This window comes from Silurus aristotelis (genome assembly GCF_946808225.1).
Source record: "Silurus aristotelis genome assembly, chromosome: 29".
Taxonomy (NCBI): Eukaryota; Metazoa; Chordata; class Actinopteri; order Siluriformes; family Siluridae; genus Silurus; species Silurus aristotelis.
Genome location: NC_139602.1, coordinates 5,600,250 through 5,623,592, shown reverse-complemented (window position 1 = coordinate 5,623,592; position 23,343 = coordinate 5,600,250). Strand labels below are relative to the sequence as shown.

Here is a 23,343-nt window from a genome sequence, read left to right as displayed (position 1 = left end):
TATCGTTTCTTCAGACACTTAGGATGTAACAGTCTGTCACTGAAGGAGCTGCTCAACGAGGTAACAGTTTCATACAGGGGGTGGGAGGCGTTCTGCAGTAAGGATGATAGTTTTGCTACCATCCTCCTTTCTCCCACCTCCTGTACAGTGTCCAGGGGAATCCCCAGGACTGAGCTGGCCTTCCTGATCAAATTGTCTAGTCTCTTCCTGTCTGCAGTAGAGATGCTGCTGCCCCAGCAGACCACTCCATAGAATATGGCTGATGCCACAACAGAGTCAAAAAAGGTCTTCAGTAGCTCTCCCTGCACTCCAAAAGATCTTAGTCTCCTCAGCAGAAAGCGTCTGCTCTGCCCTTTCTTGTAGATTGCCTCAGTGTTGTCTGTCCAGTCCAATTTGTTGTTTAGGTGAACACCCAGGTATTTGTAAGAGTCCACTCTCACAATGTCCTTTCCCTGAATGTTTACCAATGGAAGTGATGAAGTGTGTTTGTGCCTACGGAAATCCACCACCAGTTCTTTGGTTTTCCCTGCGTTTATCTGGAGGCAGCTCCATTGGCACCAGTCCACAAAGTTCTGTATAAGTCCTCTGTACTCTCTGTCATCATCATTCGTGATCAGACCGACAATGGCAGAGTCATCAGAGAACTTCTGTAGGTGACAGGTTGCTGAGTTAAACATGAAGTCTGCAGTGTAGATGGTGAAGAGAAACGGGGCAAGAACCGTTCCCTGCGGGGCTCCAGTGTTGCAGACAATCATATCAGACTCACAGTCACGAGTCCTCACATACTGTGGTCGGTCTGTGAGGTAGTCCAGTATCCAGGCTGACAGATGATGGTCCACTCCCATTTACACCATCTTATCCATCAGGAGCACAGGTTGGATGGTGTTAAAAGCACTAGCGAATTAAAAAAACATGACTCTCACAGTGCTCCCAGCCGTTTCCAGGTGTGAAGTAGCCCGATTTAGAAGGAAGATGACTGCGTCTTCCACTCCAATGCCAGGTTGGTAGGCAAACTAAAGTGGATCCATTGATGGGATCACCAGAGGTCGGAGATGAGTGAGCACCAACCTCTCCAATGTCTTCATCAGATGGGAGGTCAGTGCTACTGGTCGGTAGTCCCCAAAGTCTTTTGGGTTCGACGTCTTTGGAACAGGCACCACGCAGGATGTTTTCCATAGCTGTGGCAGCTTCCCTAGCTTCAGGCTCAGGTCAAACATGTATAGCAATATGCCGCACAGCTGGTCTGCACAGGTCTTTAGTAACCTGGAACTGATGCCGTCTGGGCCCATAGCCTTCCTCGCTTTGATCTTCCTGAGCTCCATTCTCACCTGGGCTTCTGTAAGGGGCAGTGTGTATTGGATGGAGTGTTGGCTGGACGGAATCGGCAGGGGGGGGAAGTTAGGTGTGTTGTGAGATGACTGTGAGCTGATAGCTGTGCAGAGAGAGGTGGGGCTGGAGCTGCTTGCTGTGGAAGCAGAGATGGGGGATTGCAGCAGGGGGGACTGGATGGGGGCAGCTGATCAAATCTGTTAAAGTATAGATTAAGATCATTCACCCACTGCTGGTCACCCTCAGCCTGAGAGCTGGACTCCTTATGACCAGTGATGGTTTTGAGCCCCTTCCACACACCGCTGATGTTGTTCTGCTGCAGCTGATCCTCCATCTTCCTCCTGTAGCATGCTTTTCCTTCCCTGATCTTCTTTCTAAGTTCTCTCTGGACAGTTTTCAGCTCTTCCTTGTTTCCCGATTTAAAAACCCTCTTCTTCACTTTAAGGAGAGTCTTTATATCAGGGTTAATCCACGGTTTGTTGTTGGGAAAACACCGTACAGTCCTGGTGGGTACAGTATTCTCCACAAAGAAATTAATGTAGTCCGTAATACAGTCTGTTAAACTGTCAATATCCTCCCCATGTGGACTGCACAATTCCTCCCACATAGTTGTTTCAAAACAGTCTTTCAGAGCCTTATCGGTCTCATCAGACCATGTCGTCACTGTGCGGGAGGTAGCTGGTTGCCTGCATACAAGGGGTTTGTACACAGGTAGGAGATGAACCAGGTTGTGATCCGATCTTCCCAAGGGGGGGAGGGCTGCTGATGTATAAGCCTCCTTTGAGTTTGCATAAAATAAATCCAGTGTTTTATTGTCTCTGGTGTGGCATGAAACATACTGAGCGAATGTGGGCAGAGTGAAGGATGGAGGGGCATGATTAAAATCTCCAGAGATATTGAGAAGGGCATTTGGACTCTGTGTTAACAGTCTGTTAACAACAGAATGCAGGACATCGCATGCCGATTCACCATCAGCAGAGGGGGGAATATCGCAGCTATCGCGATAACATGCGAGAATTCCCTCGGCAGATAGTACGGCCATATGCTAGTGGCTAACAGCTCAATGTCCTTAAAGCAGATGTGCTCTTTAATAGTGATGTGTCCAGTTTTACACCATCTATTATTCACAAACACTCCTCCTCCCTTTCTCTTACCGCTCTCCATAGTTCTGTCCGTGCGCAGTAACTCAAATCCATCCAGAGCCACGGTCGTATCCGGAGTTAGCTTGGTTAGCCATGACTCCGTGAACAGCATGATGCTACACTCCCGGAATTCCCTCTGATGCCGGCTAAGAGCCGCTAGCTCGTCCATCTTGTTGGGTAGAGATCTTACATTTCCCATAACGATGGACGGGAGAGTTGGTCTGTAGCGTCTCTTTTTATTCCGACACATAGGTCCAGCACGGTTCCCCCGTCTTTTCTCCTTCTTAGCTCACGGGGAATATCCGGTTTTTCTTCTAGTAGCATCGGCGTGTTGCGGAATGCTAACAGCTGATCCCTGGTGTAAACAATAGGACCGTGGCTGTGAACAGAGTTTCCAGATGCGACTGTGGCTTTGTTTATGTCCATTGTGCGGCTTCCAAGTTTACACGCATACACTTGAAAATAAAAAACGCAACGTGCCGGAACACTATAAAATAAATAAAAAAAGCACAAACTTAACGGGAGCTGCTGCTACAGGCTGCCACTTGGGCGGCGCCTAAGTTACTAATGCAGTCCAGTTACTAATGCAGTCCAACCTTCACCTTGAACCAGTCAGTCTGTCTGATTTTGTAGTGTGTTTGTGGAGAATTGTCCTAATTCATTCAGTTAGTAAAGTCAGGTATTGATGTAGGTGAAGTGGTCTTACAGTATAACAATTCTACCAATGAAAGGTGTTCAATAGTCTCCTAGTTTAAGTGAGTTAAAAAAGTTCATGCTACCGCATCCATAGATATTCTATCCAATTGTGTGCCTTCAAGTTCTGGGAACAGGGTGGCTATACATTTACAATACCATATAGTGCATAACAAGTTTTATGTTGTTGGCCTTTTTATTCCGTTTATTTAGTCTTTTAACAAAGCTTACAATCTTAATACACTACATGAAATTGAATTCTGGCTGTTTGTAAAATAAATAACGACAGTGTAATAGGTCCTATGTTGTTGTTCATCTGAGGTTGTATTTATCTCATTCTAGGATTTCAGAAGGACCAGATGACCTGTATTGCCCTGATATATGAGCCCATAGAATTCAAAGAGTGTGTATCTATCTATCTATCTATCTATCTATCTATCTATCTATCTATCTATCTATCTATCTATCTATCTATCTATCTATCTATCTATCAATTAATTGTATAATACAATTCTACATGGCTGCAATTAAACAAAATAGAATTTACAGAATTAACACTAGATATAGAATAATTGAAATCGATATAGAAAACGAATATGGATTATTTGTCAAACAGATTTATTTCAAGCGAAACGCATAACAGGAGAAATTCCGCCCTCTGCTGGCTGCAAAACACATTGAATCTCGAATAAAATCTTTTCTCTCTGTGTTGAATTTAACAAACTGCCTCTTTTTAAGAAAAATCAGTGAAAGAATAGAAAAGAAAGAAAGACCTCATGTCAGATCTGGGATATTTTATACCGAAGCCTAAAAACAGCTCACCCAGCCATTTGTACATCCCAGTTTTTAATAATGTGAAATTGAGGTTACAGTTTTGAAAACATTTCAAAATCCTGAATTCAATTCATAGATGCCTAAATAATATTTAAAATTGTTTGTCATAGTTGAAAGTCTGACAAATTAGCACAAACACAGCCATCCCTGTATCTCTTCATCTGTTACTCCATTACGTTTTTTATTTCTTCATCTCTTTGCACCCCCCCAGCTCAATTTATATATCCCATATATGTTTCTCTCATATTCTCTCAGCCTTTCTGGTGCCATTGTCTTTTCCATTGCACTCTCTCTCTCTCTCTCTCTCTCTCTCTCTCTCTCTCTCTCTCTCTCTCTCTCTCTCTCTCTCTCTCTCTCTCCATAATGACTCTTGAGGAAACCCAACTCACTGCCCTCAAACTAGTAACTAGAACCAGGATAATGCACATAATCTTTACATTGCTGTCTTGATGAGAGGTTTTCTGATGTCATCTCTCTTTTATTTGTCTAGGTCACGCCTCAAGACATGATCATTCGACACCACACCATTCGGAGTCGTGTTTTTCTTTTTTTTTTTTTTTTCTCAAACGTCATGTTCTGGTTTTTCACCAGAGAGTGTTCAGTCGGTCATGACGGCTGCTGGTCAATGAGGTGATTTTTTTTTTTTACTCAATGTAGAGGCATACCGAGATATCCAGAGCATCATTTCCTCAGTGATTTATTCCTGCAAGATTCTTAATGGGTACTTAGGTGAAGGAATTATTGTGGGGAATGTGGTTGATTTCAGATTTTTTGAGAATGTCATGAATACAGCGGGAAAATAAAATGTTAAAATTTAGAGCCTTGAGAAGACAGAGAATGTGATATATAGGAATATAAGAGCCTTAGAAAATAGGAGTTTGAATAAATAGGGCTCTTGGAGCAAGAGGCTGTTAGAAGGATTGAAACAGGGCTATTCAAACATAGAAGAGTTTGAGAAGATCCCTGTAATGTGTTTTTGGCATTCTTTTTGTTAACATGGGGCTCTATTAACACAGGGCACAGGGAACATTGGCATCTGAGAACATGGAGTAGTGGAAATACTGGGATGTAGTAACATATACATGGTTCCTTGACCTAGGAGTTTAATTCGTTCCGTGCTCGAGCTCGTATCTCAATTTGCTCGCACATCGAATCAATTTTCCTCATTGAAAATGCTTAAAATGCCCTTAATCCGTTCCAACCCTCAAAATGACACCCCGTTTTTATGTTTATGTTATTTAATAAGGAAAATACATTTCTAAATAACAAATCTTGTATAAAGACATAATATAAAGAGTATGTAAAGATATAATAAGGTTTTACGAAGTGTATTTACCTTGGAGATAAGACGACTTGAGCTAACAAAGACACTGGCGGAGATTAGAGGAGATTGGCAGAGGAGGATAGAAGATTTTTTTTGCTATTACTACTGTACACTACGTATCCCTAAACTTTACATTTTTTACCTTTTCTTCTTTAACTTTCTTTTGGCTTCTCCCATTAGGGGTCGCTATGATTATTATGATTATTATTCAGTGGTGCTGAGAGAACGTGCTTTAGAAACAGTTTAGCGAGGAGAATTCAATCTACATCGAAAAAATCTTTTCCTTTCGAAAAAATAACAATAATTTATCTAAAGCACCCTTTTAAACTCTTTTAAATTTGATTCCGATGCGAATCACCGAATCCTGTCACCTGTACAGAACAAAACTAGCATGGTAATTCATCTAACACGATCCTGTTCCATTACTCTCTCGCTGAACCTGTCACTCATCGTTTTTACAGCAACACGAGCTGCTTCTTTATTGCTCAGAGGTTCTCATCACCGTGAAGAGCTCAGGGTTCTGATGACACTGCATTCCCTGTGTGCGCTGAAAAGGAAATGACCCTGCGCTGAGGTTAAAGAGAACGTGTCCTCCGTGCCCCTTTCCGATTAACTGTAACACAAGATACAGCATGGGTTTGTGCAGTTTGTTAATTATTTACTTCCCTGTCCAGACACCTGATTCAGCTCCACGGACGAAGAGCTCGTCTTACACAAAGTCACTGAGGCTTTGCGCGGCTTAAAAAGTAAAAGGAAGTGCAATTACGTGACAGGATACGGAGGATTTCGATTGTGGTTGAATCAACAAACAGAAAATGGTCCACACTACACTACAGTTGCAATACAGCAAGGAACTGAAGCATCTGGTGCGTCTGAAAACTTCTGAAAAGGTCAATCGATGCCGTGGCTTCATAACAGTTTCAACTTTCAACCACGAGTGAGGCATTTTCGTGTGTTGTATTTCATGCTTTTTTTTATATACATTTATAGACATATACATTTACAGCATATGGCAGATTCCCTTATTCATAGCGATTTACATTTATCGCTGAGCATTGGGGTCAAGGACCTTGTTCGGGGGCCCGGGAGTGGCAGTGTATAGTGTGTCTGTAGTTAAACAATGAATGAAGAATAATTGTACTTTTTGCTTTTCAGGCTGATTTTTTCCAGGAGTGTTGATTTGCACAGAGAGCAGAATCTGCTATACCACACGCTCCACGTTTATAGCCACAAGCTAAAACCATTAACACACGTTCTCTCGGGAAGCAGTCCGGAAATAAACAACGGCCGTGTACAGTGGGTACGGAAAGTATTCCGACCCCCTTAAATTTTTCACTCTTTGTTATATTGCAGCCATTTGCTAAAATCATTTAAGTTTATTCTTCTTCCTCATGAATGTACACACAGCTCCCCATATTGACAGAAAAACACAGAATTGTTGACATTGTTGCAGATTTATTAAAAAAGAAAAACTGAAATATCACATGGTCCTAAGTATTCAGACCCTTTGCTGTGACACTCATATATTTAACTCAGGTGCTTTCCATTTCTTCTGATCATCCTTGAGATGGTTCTACACCTTCATTTGAGTCCAGCTGTGTTTGATTATACTGATTGGACTTGATTAGGAAAGCCACACACCTGTCTATATAAGACCTTCCAGATCACAATGCATGTCAGAGCAAATGAGAATCATGAGGTCAAAGGAACTGCCTGAAGAGCTCAGAGACAGAATTGTGGCAAGGCACAGATCTGGCCATGGTTACAAAAAGATTTCTGCTGCACTTAAGGTTCCTAAGAGCACAGTGGCCTCCATAATCCTCAAATGGAAGACGTTTGGGACGACCAGAACCCTTCCTAGAGCTGGCCGTCCGGCCAAACTGAGCTATCGGGGGAGAAGAGCCTTGGTGAGAGAGGTAAAGAAGTACCCAAAGATCACTGTGGCTGAGCTCCAGAGATGCAATCAGGAGATGGGAGAAAGTTGTAGAAAGTCAACCATCACTGCAGCCCTCCACCAGTCGGGGCTTTATGGCAGAGTGGCCCGACGGAAGCCTCTCCTCAGTGTAAGACACATGAAAGCCCGCATGGAGTTTGCTAAAAAACACCTGAAGGACTCCAAGATGGTGAGAAATAAGATTCTCTGGTCTGATGAGACCAAAATAGAACTTTTTGGCCTTAATTCTAAGCGGTATGTGTGGAAAAAACCAGGCACTGCTCATCACCTGTCCAATACAGTCCCAACAGTGAAGCATGGTGGTGGCAGCATCATGCTGTGGGGGTGTTTTTCAGCTGCAGGGACAGGACGACTGGTTGCAATCGAGGGAAAGATGAATGCGGCCAAGAACAGGGATATCCTGGACAAAAACCTTCTCCAGAGTGCTCTGGACCTCAGACTGGGCCGAAGGTTTACCTTCCAACAAGACAATGACCCTAAGCACACAGCTAAAATAACGAAGGAGTGGCTTCACAACAACTCCGTGACTGTTCCCAGCCAGAGCCCTGACTTAAACCCAATTGAGCATCTCTGGAGAGACCTAAAAATGGCTGTCCACCAACGTTTACCATCCAACCTGACAGAACTGGAGAGGACCTGCAAGGAGGAATGGCAGAGGATCCCCAAATCCAGGTGTGAAATACTTGTTGCATCTTTCCCAAAAAGACTCCTGGCTGTATTAGATCAAAAGGGGGCTTCTACTAAATACTGAGCAAAGGGTCTGAATACTTAGGACCATGTGATATTTCAGTTTTTCTTTTTTAATAAATCTGCAACAATGTCAACAATTCTGTGTTTTTCTTTCAGTATGGGGTGCTATGTGTACATTCATGAGGAAGAAGAATTAACCTAAATGATTTTAGCAAATGGCTGCAATATAACAAAGAGTGAAAAATTTAAGGGGGTCTGAATACTTTCCGTACCCACTGTATATGTGAGAGCAGCAGGGATGCCGAGGTATAATCCGTTTTTATTGTTCTCCTTCCTCTGCTCTAAGGCTAAAATGTATAGCATTACAATCAGGATAAATCTAGTAGCTGAAATGCACATCCAGTATTTTGCTTGGATTACAGTTTAACTGAATATATTAAAAAAAATTGCTTTTTTCTTATTTTCTAGTGATCACAGGGCCGAAAGATGTAAGTGGACAGTAACAAAAAAAAATGTTTTCTGTACTTTGCTGAAGGATTTCTATTTGGGAAAACCTTTGCTTCAACTTCACTACATTTCCAGGTCAAATATTTGACTACATTTTTGCTAAATCAGTCGTTGCTTTTTATTTACGGGGATAAAAAACTTAACTGGTCAAACGGAGTAAGTCACCAATCAGGGTCGAGCGCACGTTCATTTCATTGGCGCTTGGTGTATCTACTGATCACCAACATACATTTCAGCATCAGTTCAACATCAAGCAGAACATTTAGAGAGAAATAAATGATGAAGAAACTCCAGACTCGAAATCGCCACCACACACCTGGGATTATTGTGCTATTTATATTTAAGTAGTTAAAAAGAAGGTTTTGTTCTCATGATAATTGTAATAGAAATAAATCAGTGTTTAAGTCATTAATATGATTCTATTGATAGATCAGTGTGCTGAGAGTCACATTCGAGTCTTTCCACATAATCTGAGGTGATTAAGTAAAGAGTCTTATGATAAAAATGATAATAGGAAAATTATAGTTATAATAAATCAGTACTTTGGATACTACATTTTTAGTACATAAGTAAGTACAGTAGTTGAAGGGAACAACTTTTGTACTTTTACTCAAGTAAAGGTTTAAAGGTACACTTTTTTCTTCTACTGGAGTCATTTTTGAAAAATGTGCTACTACAAGCTACAAGCTTTGACTACAAGCTACTTGTCCGTAAATTTTAGGAATTCAATCTCGGTCATTTTCCTCATGAAAAATCTAATCTAAAATTCCTATTTCTCCACCTTTCATAATCAAATGTCATCACATTGCATTCATATTCCATGGTTTGAATTTGTGTATTAAAAAAAAAAAACACAAATTCGAACCAGGGACTGTGAATTCGATGTCATTTACACATTAAAATTTTATACAGATTTGAACATTGCAACATGTTTCTCATACCAAGTATACACTATATGGACAAAAGTATAGGGAAATTTGACTTTTCCAGCCAGATGTGGTTCTTCCTCAAACTGTTACCACAAAGATAGAGGCTCACAATTGTTGGATGCGGTAGAAAAAAATGTACCCTTCAGTTCCTTCAACTAGAAAACTAGAATAATACCAAACTATCAAAGCCAGCGCCATGAAGATATCGTTACATGGGTTGGAAAATGTGGAAGATTTCCTGCTATTGAGCTCCAACCCTATTGAATACTATTGGGATTTATTAAATATTTAAAAAAAATTTTTTTTTATAAAATTCAACATGTTATTATATTCACATTATACAGTAGAACATCGATACTCGTGACCTTGACACTCGTGACCTCAATAGTTGACGACTTTTTGTTTGGAACCGGACTAAGAGTAACTCACGAAAAATCTGATAGTTTGGGAGATGTGGCTCGAAAGTCCGGAGTAACATTTGAAAACAGAGTTTGTACTAATACATTATATAGAAATGTTTGAAAAACTATTTTATTCCTTAAAAGTAGTAAATAAAACATTTTTGACAAGTAATTCACAATTTGTGTTGAGTTTACACTACAGTACATGTACTTTGAAAAAGGAACCATCACAAGGAGAGACGAAAACTCGCCATATTTTGTTACTCGCGAGGGGTCATAGAACGTTACCCCCGCAAGTATCGAGGTTGCACTGTATATTTAATATAATACAATATATATTAAGCATGATCTCACGTCTGCACCCACCCGACTCGCCAGATTTGTCTCTTGTGGACTTCGTCCTCTTCCCAAAAACAAAGATTCAGCTTAAAGGTCGCTGTTTTGACACCAATGCGGAGATCCATTGCTTCCAGGACAGGTTCCAAGAGTGGCAGCAACACTGGGAGCAGTGTATTGCTGTTCAAAGGGATTGTTTCAAAGGTGGTAGTGTGTAAACACAGATAAATGAAGCACTTTCTTGTAAACAGAGCTGGTCTTGAAACTTTCTGATACCACGTCATAAATATACGTAAGTGAACTTTGTTCTAATAACGCTGCTTCGAGACTATGCGCATTGTTAAAAGCGCTATAGAAATACAATAAAATTTAATTGAAATTAAAACGCCAACCCAGGCCTCTTCATCTGACCTACATTAGTACCACTATTGTTTCTGAATGAATCTCACACAAATTCACAAAATATAGTGGAACATCTGCCTGGAAGTGTGGAGCTTATCAAATGAAATGGAGACTAGATTGTGGAATGGAATGTTGTGTTTTTGTGTCCACAAATTTTTGTCCATAGAGTTTATCAGAAAGATCACATTTCCCGTATTGGGTTATATGTTTTAGTGTTAGAAGGACAGCTGCCTGATTAATATCACGATTTTATTGGCTTAGCTTGAGAAAATAAATCAATAAATGACAAATAACAAATATTTTTAATGTGTATTGAAATTGTTCAGACACACAGAAGCTGATCAATCCTAGAAAGTCAGCTAGTTGCATGCTAGCTACTGAGCTACACTGGTAAACAAACCAGCTAGCATGAAAGCAGTGGGGAAATCTCTGAATTTCTGAAATTTCCCCACTGTGGGACGAATAAAGGTATATCTTAGGTATGTCTTAGGATGCTCAAGCTCAGTTATCAAACCTGCATCACTTTCTTTTATTCATATTCGTGTCTTCCTTTATGGTGGACATGTCCACAGGGGCGATGTTTAAACTAGCGCTAAAACGCTAGATGTACACACTCTACAAAACAAGCTCAGTGAACAGGGTTTCTCCTTTTTTTTATTTTATTTTATAGATTTATCACACACTCACGATTTGAACACACATTTGAAAGGTTCACAGTCCTTATGCATCTATACAGTTAGAGTCAAGTAGGTGGACGTGGACGCTTCAGGTTAGTCGTGTCCAGGTGAAGCGCAAAGTCTTTGAGTCCAGTGTGGAAACTAATTATGAGTGTGTGTGTGTGTGTGTGTGTGTGTGTGTGTGTGTGTGTGTGTGTGTGTGTGTGTGTGTATGTGCACTTGGCTTTAGTCTTTTACAATCTGCATCAAATATCACTGTAATTTAAAGCTGTATTTAAACCTGGAAAACAAAAATGGTGGACAAAGACATTTTTCGCAACGTTGGATCTTTAAATCCAAACCCTCATGAATTCTGAAACGAAATGGACCTAATAAACAAAAAAGTGCATTCATGCTGATCCTTCAATCACCAATCAATGCAGTTGTATTTTCCTGAGGCTCTTGGTTAGAGAACCGGGAGCCTCTGTAAATTATGTATTTATTAACAGTTTTCTCCAAAGGACAAATCGAGGAATGCTCTCTTTTCAAGAAGAATGGATGCACTGGATGTCGGTGAAACCGGAAATATTGCTGTCTGTGCCTGGGAAAAATTTGGAAACACACTTTTTTTTGAGACACGCATGCATGTTCCTTTTGTTTCGATGGAACAAACTGATGTAACGGTGTGAAGATGGACCAAACAAATCTAAAAAATGTACAGAACTTTATTTCCACTGAAAATTCCTCTCTTAACATGAAGAACAGCTTTACACACTGTTGGCATCCAGACAGTTTTTTTTTTTCTTTAAAGCATTCAGCTGAAATTCTATGCCGTGCCTCTTGAAAGAAAACATTTCATAGGTGTTCTTCATTAGATTCAGTTCATCCCAGAGCAGTTAAATAGGATTACGGTGTGGTGTCTGGACAGGCCATTTCATGATAAAAACACTCCAGAAGATTGTTGGCTGTCTAAATAACGTTGACAGAGCTTGGGTGTAAGCTTAAGGTCATCGTCTTGTCGGATGGTAAAGTCGGTTCCATTGAGCCGCAGTCCAGACAGAATTGCATGGCCTGAGCTGACGGATGGAATGGCAGCCATGTTGGTTCAGGATTCCTTTTATTTTCCAGAATAATTCTCCAACATGCTCCTAAGGTTCCAGTGACCACTGTTCCTGCCCCTCTCCCCTCTGTGAGTCTTCCCACTTCGTCCAGGCCTGCCTCTATATAGTGCTCTTTTTCACTGGAGGCCACTCTGTGCAGCGTGGGACGGTTTCTTATCAACGCCTTGGGTGGTTCCGTGAAATTCCAGAGTAAGAACGGGAGCTTTGAGGATGGATTGGTCTGTAGTTAATGTCAACAGTCTGCTAAATTGACTCAGGACTACAGTTTGCTTCTGATCACCATCACTGTACCACGCAACATCGTATATCTACTATAAATGGACATTCGGTGCAACCCAGATGAGGATGGGTTCCCTATTGAGTCTGGTTCCTCTCAAGGTTTCTTCCTTATGCCATCTCGGGAAGTTTTTCCTTGCCACAGTCGCGCTATACAAATAAAAATGAATTGAATTGAACCTTCCCTGCTCCAAAACAAGCCCACACCATGATGCTTCCACCTCTATGTTTGACTGTGGGGGTGAGGCAGTCTGCTAACATCTTCTCACCTAGGATACCGTCTTACAGTTGTTCTTCTGTTAGAGACAGAAATGTCCACTCATTCTTCCACTCATTCACTCCCACATTCATCTGTGTGTTTCTGCTGCATAGAAACCAAAGAAACATGGATGTGTCTCAAAAACGATCAAAGACTTGGTGTTTCCACATTTTTGACAGCCTGTGAAATTTAGATCATGAAACCTGATTTATTTCCATAAACGTGACACTTGCGATCGTCATGAAACCAAAAGAAACCCATCAGCCACATGAACCAGATGGACACACGACTTTTTTATCATCCATACATATTGTACACGTTTGATATCACAACAGAACAAACTTTGGTTTTGGTACCAGCCAAAATGACCACACAACATTATCGGATTCTACCATTTCTAATTCATAGACCACACCCACATCACTAGCCATCATCCAGACCCTGTTCAATGAACCCTGATCAGAATTTCAAACACCGACACACACACACACACACACAAATGTTACAACATGCAAACAGAGCCCCGAGAAAGAGAAAAGACGTCTTCACTCGTCATCATCCGTCTTTCGTTCTGTCTGTCTGTCTGTCTTTTTTCCGGCTTGTTTCTGTACAGTAGATCGCACAGGAAGTCACGCTCTCGGATTTCCTCTTCGCTTAGACGACCGGGGTGGTTAGAGAATTTTTTCCCAGGCGGTAATTCCAAGCTTTTTATATATAGGACTTTTTTTTTCAGTAGTAAACATATTGAAACTTGTTCAAGCATAAAATGGCAAAGAAAACTTAACAGATTTCATGACTTTCTCTTCGATGCATGTAAACGCAAAACCCAAACCTGTATTAACCAGAACTCGATGCTGAAAATGAAAAATCTGGAAAAGTTAAAAGGGAAAAAAAGAAGGAGATAAAGAATGCTAGAATCCGTCCTCCGTGCACGTCTTTCTCTAATCATGTAGTACAAGGCCACCGTTTCATAGCTCCGAAAAAGGAGCTGGGAGGAATGCATAGTCCCTCCCGTTGGTGGATCTAAGAAGGGATAAACATGTGCTCCTTGGCATCTTATTGGTGGACGGTTGCCATGGCGGCACTGACGGGGTGCGCCAGGCTGTTGGACCCTGAGGATGACAGGGAGAGCGCCGAGTTTGAGGAAGACATAGGCTGTGCAGCCTGGCACCTGTGAACATAAAAACAGGAAGTGAGGCCAACATGAGCTTTATGATTGGAGTATGATTGATCAGGCTTCAAATTTTGGATGCACCCCCGCAGTACCCTAGTAAATTCATCTAGACATTATGTCACTTTAATACAATAATGTGTTTTAACATTTTTTATGAAATTTTGAGTGAAAACAGTTTAAAATCTTATTCCTAACGTTCCTGAACATTCGGTCCCGGCAATTTTAGGATAATCCGCAACTTGCTGTTAGTCAGGTTCCAAATGAGAACCTGTTTATGGGGTCGATGTTTATTAGGCAGCAAAGTGAAAATGTTATCCTCAAAATTGATGTTAGAATCAGGAGAAATGGCCAAACATAAGAATTTGATCAGGTTTGACAAATTGTGACGTCTGGACGACTGGGTCAGAGCGTCTCTAAAACTGCAGCTCTTGTGGGATGTTCCTGGTCAAACTCTATAAAAAGTGCTTCAAAGAAGGAACAGTGGTGAACTGCTGACAGGGCCGTGGGAGGCCGAGGCTCATTGATGCAAGTGGGCTGGTCCATGTGGTCCGATCCAACAGACGAGCCCCGGTAACTCAAACTGATGAAGAAGTAAACACTCGATGGGTCAGGACTGTTTTAGGTGGACAACCTTAGAACACCTTAATAGAGGATTAGTGAGGACATTCTCAAAGGTGAAACACTAAAAAAATCGCTGAGAGCAAATAGTTTGAATCGCAGAATCACATTTTAAATGTCAGAATGAACTTTTCTAAACTGAAATGCGAAGGCACACTGCAAAAACTCCTCTAGTCAAGACTTACAATCTCATTTCTAGCCAATAATATCTTATTGATTTTAAATTAAAAATAAAATAGTAAATAATAATATTATTATTGTTTTAAGATTGTTTTTTTTTTAAACTCAGTTAGTAAAGCTTAAAGTTCTTTTACCTGCAAAATAAGCTTAATTACCATCAGAGACATCATTTGATCTTGATTTTAATAGAATCTCATTTTTAGTTTAAGTGCTTTGTCTCGTTCGAAGACAGAACATAGAATGATGATGATTCTTTAATTGGGAGGAATTCTCTTGTTTCGTAGCTTTGGTTTTTAATGATCTTTCACACAATTGAAGAAAACCAAACTGTTTTAAAAAATAAATACAATATTAACAAGCTAGGTAATTAGACCAAATCGACTGTTTGTGTTTTAATGCTTAAAGTTTAAGACGTTTTGTATTTTTGTCTGGAGCCTAAATATGTTTTCTTATTTCAAGAAATCTTACCAAATGTAATTATCGGCATTGGCAGATCATTTGTTCTAGTCTGTACTTTATTAAGTCCTAAGAGGCCATGGATTTTTTTTTTCTTTCTTGTTTTTTCATGATCACGACTTTATTTTCTCGTGATCTTGACATAAACATTGTTTTCTTCGTGATCAGTCGTTCATTTTGCTCTGCATTCGGCATAAGAGCGTGTTCTAGAGGCTGTGGGATACCCTGTAATCATCGGCATCTATGAGATCACGTATGCAGAAAAGGGCAGACATTACTTTTCCCCTTTGTGTGTTTTTTTCTAAAAAGAAAATTAGAGGTGGCTTAGTGGTTAAGGCACTGGACACTCCTGGGCCCCTGAGCAAGGCCCTTAAACCCCATAGCTGCTCAGTTGTATGAATGAGAAAAAAGCTAAAAGAATGCCATACTGACCAGGACTGGGATTTCCTGACCCGACTGGCCGCTGCTTTCTCTCTGTATGATGCGTTGTCCAGTTGCACGTCGCGGCTCGGGTCCGTCTCGAACCCCGGTTTCGGGAAGTCCATTTGAAACAGGGTGGGCGGAGTCACATCCAGCTCAAAAAGCATGATGTTTTCAGCCTGAAGGAATTTTAATAAACAGGTCTCTCATATTTTATACAAATCAATAATTAAAACACTAGAAAAAAAAGAACAGTGACGAGAAGTACGGCGTAGCACCTTTTACTTTCCGCTGTCATGGCTAGAAACATACCTTGTATCTAGAACTGCCTGCTTTTGCTATGGCGTCTCTCGCGTATTGGCTGATGGGCCGCTTGTACCCCACGGCAGAGGCAGGTCTCTTTTTCATCTGAGTAAACTTACTGGGTAAATGAGAGAGAGAGAGAGAGAGAGAGAGGGAGAGAGAGAGAGAGAGAGAGAGAGAGAGAGAGAGAGAGAGAGAGAGAGAGAGAGAAAGATGGATCATTTTCAGGAAAAAATAAAGCAACACATACATTATAGTGACAAAAAACACCATTATGTGTAGCATAGGGCATAGCTTTTCATAGCATAGGGCACTTCTCTAAGGGCACTTCTTATAGCATAGCAATACACATATAAGGGATAAGATGGTGTACATGGGAGTGGACCACCATCTGTCTGCCTGGATACTGGACTACCTCACAAACCGACCACAGTATGTGAGGACTCATGACTGTGAGCCGGACATGATTGTCTGCAACACTGGAGCCCCGCAAGGAACGGTTCTAGCCCCTTTTCTCTTCACCATCTACACTGCAGACTTCATGTTCAGCTCAGCAACCTGTCACCTGCAGAAGTTCTCTAATGACTCTGCCATCGTCGGTCTGATCACGGATGATGATGACAGGGAGTACAGAGGACTTATACAGAACTTTGTGGACTGGTGCCAACGGAGCTGCCTCCAGATAAATGGGGGGAAAACGAAAGAACTGGTGGTGGATTTCTGTAGGCACAAACACACTTTATCACCAGTGAACATTCAGGAAAAGGACATTGTGAGAGTGGACTCTTACAAATACCTGGGTGTTCACCTAAATACCAAACTGGACTGGACAGACAACACTGAGGCAATTTACAAGAAAGGGCAGAGCAGACTCTTTCTGCTGAGGAGACTGTCTTTTGGAATGCAAGGAGAGCTACTGAAGACCTTTTTTGACTCTGTGGTGGCCTCAGCCATATTCTATGGTGTGGTCTGCTGGGGCTTTTTTCTCCCTGCTGCTATTAGACTTTACAACCAAAGCTGTTCCAAGTTAAACCAGTCACCAAAATACAACACTGTTATTACGTTTTAGTTGTGCAATAACATTACCTGTGTGCAATATTACATGAATCATGTGCAATATTATGTGCAATATTACCCGCAATTATGTGCAATACCACCTTGAAATATTACCTGAAATGCGTACTTTTTTTCTCCCTATTTGTATTTATATATTGTACTGTGTATATACTGTTATTATAGTATGTGTATATTCTTTTTTATATATTTACATTTATTTTTATTTCTTTGTTTTGCTGCTGTAACATAGAAATTTCCCCACTGTGGGACGAATAAAGGTTTATCTTATCTTATCTTATCTTATCTTATCTTATCTTATCTTATCTTATCTTATCTTATCTTATCTTATCTTATCTTATCTTATATGGCACTTCTCCAAGGGCACTTCTTATAGCATATGGCACTTCTCCAAGGGCACTTCTTATAGGATATGGCACTTCTTATAGCATAGGGCACTTCTCTAAGGGCACTTCTTATAGCAAATGGCACTTCTCATATCATAGGGCACTTTTTTTAAGGGCACTTCTCACAACATAGGGCACTTCTTTAAGGGCACTTCTTATAGCATAGGGCACTTCTCCAAGGGCACTTCTTATAGCAAAGGGCACTTCTCTATGGATACTTGTGGCAGCATATGGCACTTCTTATAACAGAACACTTCTTTAAGGGAATGTTTCACTATAGGAAACTTCACTCACTTCTCAGCCGGAACAAGAGGTTGGAATTTCCACTGGTCTTCATCAACATCAAACACCAGCCGGTTCATGATTTTGTTCTTTTCCTCTGGAGGGATGAAGTTCTCGATTATGAGGTACCTGCACACACGCACACACACACACACACACACACACACACACACACACACACACACACAAACACAAACATGCAAATATAATAAAGGTTTGAGACACTTGGTGTGTGTGTGTGTGTGTGTGTGTGTGTGTGTGTGTGTGTGTGTGTGTGTGTGTGTGTGTGTGTGTGTGCACCCACTTGAACTTGAGTTCCCTTGTGAGCTCATTCTGTGTCTGCTCCAGTTCCTGTCTGGTTCTGACATGTTCATCGTTCACATCCTGAATCTCTGCTTTCACCGACTGTAGCTTAGCATACAGCTTTCAACAGAGAGAGAGATGGAGAACAAGAGAGATGGAGAGAAAGAGAGAGACAACAGTGAGACGCCAGAAGATCCTGATGTCCAATCTGTCGCTCTGTTGCCCACAGCAACAAAATTGGAGCATTCAAATATCCAGAAATGGGTCAATCACAGAGGGTCTCCTAGCAACCACATCCTATAATCTACCTCCAGCTGCTTCTTTTCTCATACCGTCACCTTCACTTGCTCATCCGTCACACATCCATACACTCTTCCATCCATCAATACAAACCCTAGAATATCTATCATACATTCCATTCATTCCGTTCCCACATCCATCTTTCTTTAATACTTAATTGATCCCAGTTTATCCATCCATCCATTCATCATCCAGCATCCATCCCACTAATCCACCCATCCTCCCTCTTCTATCATGCTGTCTATCAAACACATGCACATTAAATAAAGCCTATCCCATCATCCCCACCTGTAACGTATCATCCATCCATCCTTTCATCATTCCATCTTCCATTCACCGTTTCCTCCATCCATCAATCTATCAATCCATCCAATGTACAAAAAAATATCATCCATTCAACCCATCTGAATTAAATCATCTATCTATCTGTTCCTCCATCCATCCATCCACCCACCAATCTATCCATCTATGCATCCATACTTCTTTCTTTAAATCAGTTCATCTACCATTTTATACAAACCTTCAAATAATCTATCTATCTATCTATCTATCTATCTATCTATCTATCTATCTATCTATCTATCTATCTATCTATCTATCTATCTATCTATCTATATGTCTGTCTGTCTGTCTGTCTGTCTGTCTGTCTATTCTTTATCCTTTATATAGCCTTTAAATCCATCTATCTTTTAATTTACTTTTTTCTTTAAATCAATTCATCTACCATTCTAATAAAATCTTTAAATACCATATCTATCTATCTATCTATCTATCTATCTATCTATCTATCTATCTATCTATCTATCTATCTATCTACGTATCTATCTATCTATCTATCTATCTATCTATCTATCTATCTATCTATCTATCTATCTATATATATATATATCTATATATATATATATATATATATATATATATATATATATTCCTCCATTATTCAATCTATCCCTCAGCCCGTTTGCCTGCCCATCCATCCATCAATCCATCCATCCATCCATCCTTTCCCAGCTTCATGCAGTGAGTGACAGATGTGGTCAGTGTAACAGTGAGAGGAAAGAGATGAAGTCATCCCTGAGCCGCAGCCAATCAGAGTACTGTATTCACACTGCAAGGGTTTGGGTTCAGAATAAAGAAGCCCTTATGGACCTGGTGATGGGGTTAGAGGGCAAAAATCAGGCAGGTGGGAGAAGGAGGGGGTGGAGTTTAGAGAGGCAGAGTATGGTGTAATTTGATGGAAAATGCTATCTAGAAAAAATATATTTTCCTTTTCACATCCATTATATTTGTACAAATGGACGGCAGAAGAACATGTCTCCAGCCAGTCCGAGCTAGAAATAGCCGGAAGCAGTAAAGCAACGAAGCATCCATGCTGACGGTTACGCTTTCAGTTAGTCTGAGACATCCATCACACAGAACCGACAGAGTACAGATTCACTTCCCACCACTGTTCTGCTGATTAGTGGTTAGCATTCGTGTTAGCGTTAGGGCTGGAGCTAGCATCAGCACCGACGGTGTGTTATCAGACCAAAAACCCGACAAACCTTCTTGTACTGATAAAAGGGAAAAAAATGCGTCCTCAGGGGTCAAGGGTGTGGTCCAGGGGTCAAGGTTCAGGATTTAACCAGGAGCAGAGAGGGAACAGACAAGTTAGGAAACACAAAATAAAAGAAAATGTGGGGGCAGGGGGCAAAAGGATGAGAATTTATTCATTTATTTAACTTAGTGCACTTCCTATAGCATAGGGCACTTCACATACAGTAGTTCTCACAAGGTACAGTGCAGTGCATAGTGCACTTCTCATAGGTACTACTCATAGAATAGGGAACTTATTTTAGGGCATTTCTTATTGGGCACTTCTTATAGCATAGGCCACTTCTTATAGCACAGGGCACTTCTTATAGCTTAGGGCATTTCTTATAGGGCACTTCTTATAGGGCACTTCTTATAGCATAGGGCACTTCTTATAGGGCACTTCTTATAGCATAGGGCACTTCTTATAGGGCACTTCTTATAGCTTAGGGCACTTCTTATAGCACAGGGCACTTCTTATAGCATAGGGCACTTCTTATAGCATAGGGCACTTCTTATAGCACAGGGCACTTCTTATAGCTTAGGGCACTTCTTTATAGCATAGGGCACTTCTTATAGCATAGGGCACTTCTTATAGCATAGGGCACTTCTTATAGCACAGGGCACTTCTTATAGCACAGGGCACTTCTTATAGCACAGGGCACTTCTTATAGCAGAGGGCACTTCTTATAGCACAGGGCACTTCTTATAGGGCACTTCTTTATAGCATAGGGCACTTCTTATAGGGCACTTCTTATAGCATAGGGCACTTCTTATAGCACAGGGCACTTCTTATAGCACAGGGCACTTCTTATAGGGCACTTCTTATAGCATAGGGCACTGCTTATAGGGCACTTCTTACAGCTTAGGGGCACTTCTTATAGCATAGGGCACTTTTTTATTCATTTATTTAACTTCGTGCACTTCCTATAGCATAGGGCACTTCACATACAGTAGTTCTCACAAGGTACAGTGCAGTGTATATTGCACTTCTCATGGGTACTACTCATAGAATAGGGAACTTATTTTAGGGCATTTCTTATTGGGCACTTCTTATAGCATAGGCCACTTCTTATAGCACAGGGCACTTCTTATAGGGCACTTCTTATAGCATAGGGCACTTCTTATCGCTTAGGGCACTTCTTATAGCTTAGGGCACTTCTTATAGCATAGGGCACTTCTTATAGCATAGGGCACTTCTTATAGCATAGGGCACTTCTTATAGGGCAGGGCACTTCTTATAGCTTAGGGCACTTCTTATAGCACAGGGCACTTCTTATAGCATAGGGCACTTCTTATAGCATAGGGCACTTCTTATAGCACAGGGCACTTCTTATAGCACAGGGCACTTCTTATATCATAGGGCACTTCTTATAGCATAGGGCACTTCTTATAAGGCACTTCTTATAGCATAGGGCACTTCTTATAGGGCACTTCTTATAGCATAGGGCACTTCTTATAGGGCACTTCTTATAGCACAGGGCACTTCTTATAGCTTAGGGCACTTCTTATAGCATAGGGCACTTCTTATAGCATAGGGCACTTCTTATAGCTTAGGGCACTTCTTATAGCTTAGGGCACTTCTTATAGCACAGGGCACTTCTTATAGCATAGGGCACTTCTTATAGCACAGGGCACTTCTTATAGCACAGGGCACTTCTTATAGCTTAGGCCACTTCTTATAGCACAGGGCACTTCTTATAGGGCACTTCTTATAGCATAGGGCACTTCTTATAGGGCACTTCTTATAGCATAGGGCACTTCTTATAGGGCACTTCTTATAGCTTAGGGCACTTCTTATAGCACAGGGCACTTCTTATAGCATAGGGCACTTCTTATAGCATAGGGCACTTCTTATAGCACAGGGCACTTCTTATAGCTTAGGGCACTTCTTTATAGCATAGGGCACTTCTTATAGCACAGGGCACTTCTTATAGCACAGGGCACTTCTTATAGCACAGGGCACTTCTTATAGCAGAGGGCACTTCTTATAGCATAGGGCACTTCTTATAGCACAGGGCACTTCTTATAGCTTAGGGCACTTCTTTATAGCATAGGGCACTTCTTATAGGGCACTTCTTATAGCATAGGGCACTTCTTATAGCACAGGGCACTTCTTATAGCACAGGGCACTTCTTATAGGGCACTTCTTATAGCATAGGGCACTGCTTATAGGGCACTTCTTACAGCTTAGGGGCACTTCTTATAGCATAGGGCACTTTTTTATTCATTTATTTAACTTAGTGCACTTCCTATAGCATAGGGCACTTCACATACAGTAGTTCTCACAAGGTACAGTGCAGTGTATATTGCACTTCTCATGGGTACTACTCATAGAATAGGGAACTTATTTTAGGGCATTTCTTATTGGGCACTTCTTATAGCATAGGCCACTTCTTATAGCACAGGGCACTTCTTATAGGGCACTTCTTATAGCATAGGGCACTTCTTATAGGGCACTTCTTATAGCATAGGGCACTTCTTATAGCTTAGGGCACTTCTTATAGCATAGGGCACTTCTTATAGCATAGGGCACTTCTTATAGCATAGGGCACTTCTTATAGGGCAGGGCACTTCTTATAGCTTAGGGCACTTCTTATAGCACAGGGCACTTCTTATAGCATAGGGCACTTCTTATAGCATAGGGCACGTCTTATAGCACAGGGCACTTCTTATAGCACAGGGCACTTCTTATATCATAGGGCACTTCTTATAGCATAGGGCACTTCTTATAAGGCACTTCTTATAGCATAGGGCATTTCTTATAGGGCACTTCTTATAGCATAGGGCACTTCTTATAGGGCACTTCTTATAGCACAGGGCACTTCTTATAGCTTAGGGCACTTCTTATAGCATAGGGCACTTCTTATAGCATAGGGCACTTCTTATAGCTTAGGGCACTTCTTATAGCTTAGGGCACTTCTTATAGGGCACTTCTTATAGCATAGGGCACTTCTTATAGCACAGGGCACTTCTTATAGCACAGGGCACTTCTTATAGCTTAGGGCACTTCTTATAGCACAGGGCACTTCTTATAGGGCACTTCTTATAGCATAGGGCACTTCTTATAGGGCACTTCTTATAGCTTAGGGCACTTCTTATAGCATAGGGCACTTCTTATAGGGCACTTCTTATAGCATAGGGCACTTCTTATAGGGCACTTCTTATAGCATAGGGCACTTCTTATAGGGCACTTCTTATAGCATAGGGCACTTCTTATAGGGCACTTCTTATAGCATAGGGCACTTCTTATAGGGCACTTCTTATAGCACAGGGCACTTCTTTTAGCATAGGGCACTTCTTATAGGGCACTTCTTATAGCATAGGGCACTTCTTATAGGGCACTTCTTATAGCATAGGGCACTTCTTATAGGGCACTTCTTATAGCATAGGGCACTTCTTATAGCACAGGGCACTTCTTA

The 23,343-nt window shown here is 41.1% G+C and overlaps 2 protein-coding genes across 2 annotated transcripts in view; both read right to left on the bottom strand.

Annotated features, from left to right (window-relative positions):
* LOC310722600 (uncharacterized protein) overlaps window positions 1-23,343 on the bottom strand; it is a 1,041,764-nt gene that overhangs the window by 495,939 nt on the left and 522,482 nt on the right. The window lies entirely within an intron of this gene.
* kif3ca (kinesin family member 3Ca) overlaps window positions 11,183-23,343 on the bottom strand; it is a 22,095-nt gene continuing 9,934 nt past the window's right edge. The window contains exons 4-8 of the mRNA XM_083535051.1: window positions 18,051-18,169; window positions 17,759-17,875; window positions 16,014-16,122; window positions 15,714-15,880; window positions 11,183-14,024 (exon numbers count right to left, since the gene is read on the bottom strand). Coding sequence (XP_083391177.1) covers window positions 13,910-14,024; window positions 15,714-15,880; window positions 16,014-16,122; window positions 17,759-17,875; window positions 18,051-18,169 — 627 coding nt within the window. The 3' untranslated portion in view covers window positions 11,183-13,909. The remainder of the gene's footprint in view (window positions 14,025-15,713; window positions 15,881-16,013; window positions 16,123-17,758; window positions 17,876-18,050; window positions 18,170-23,343) is intronic.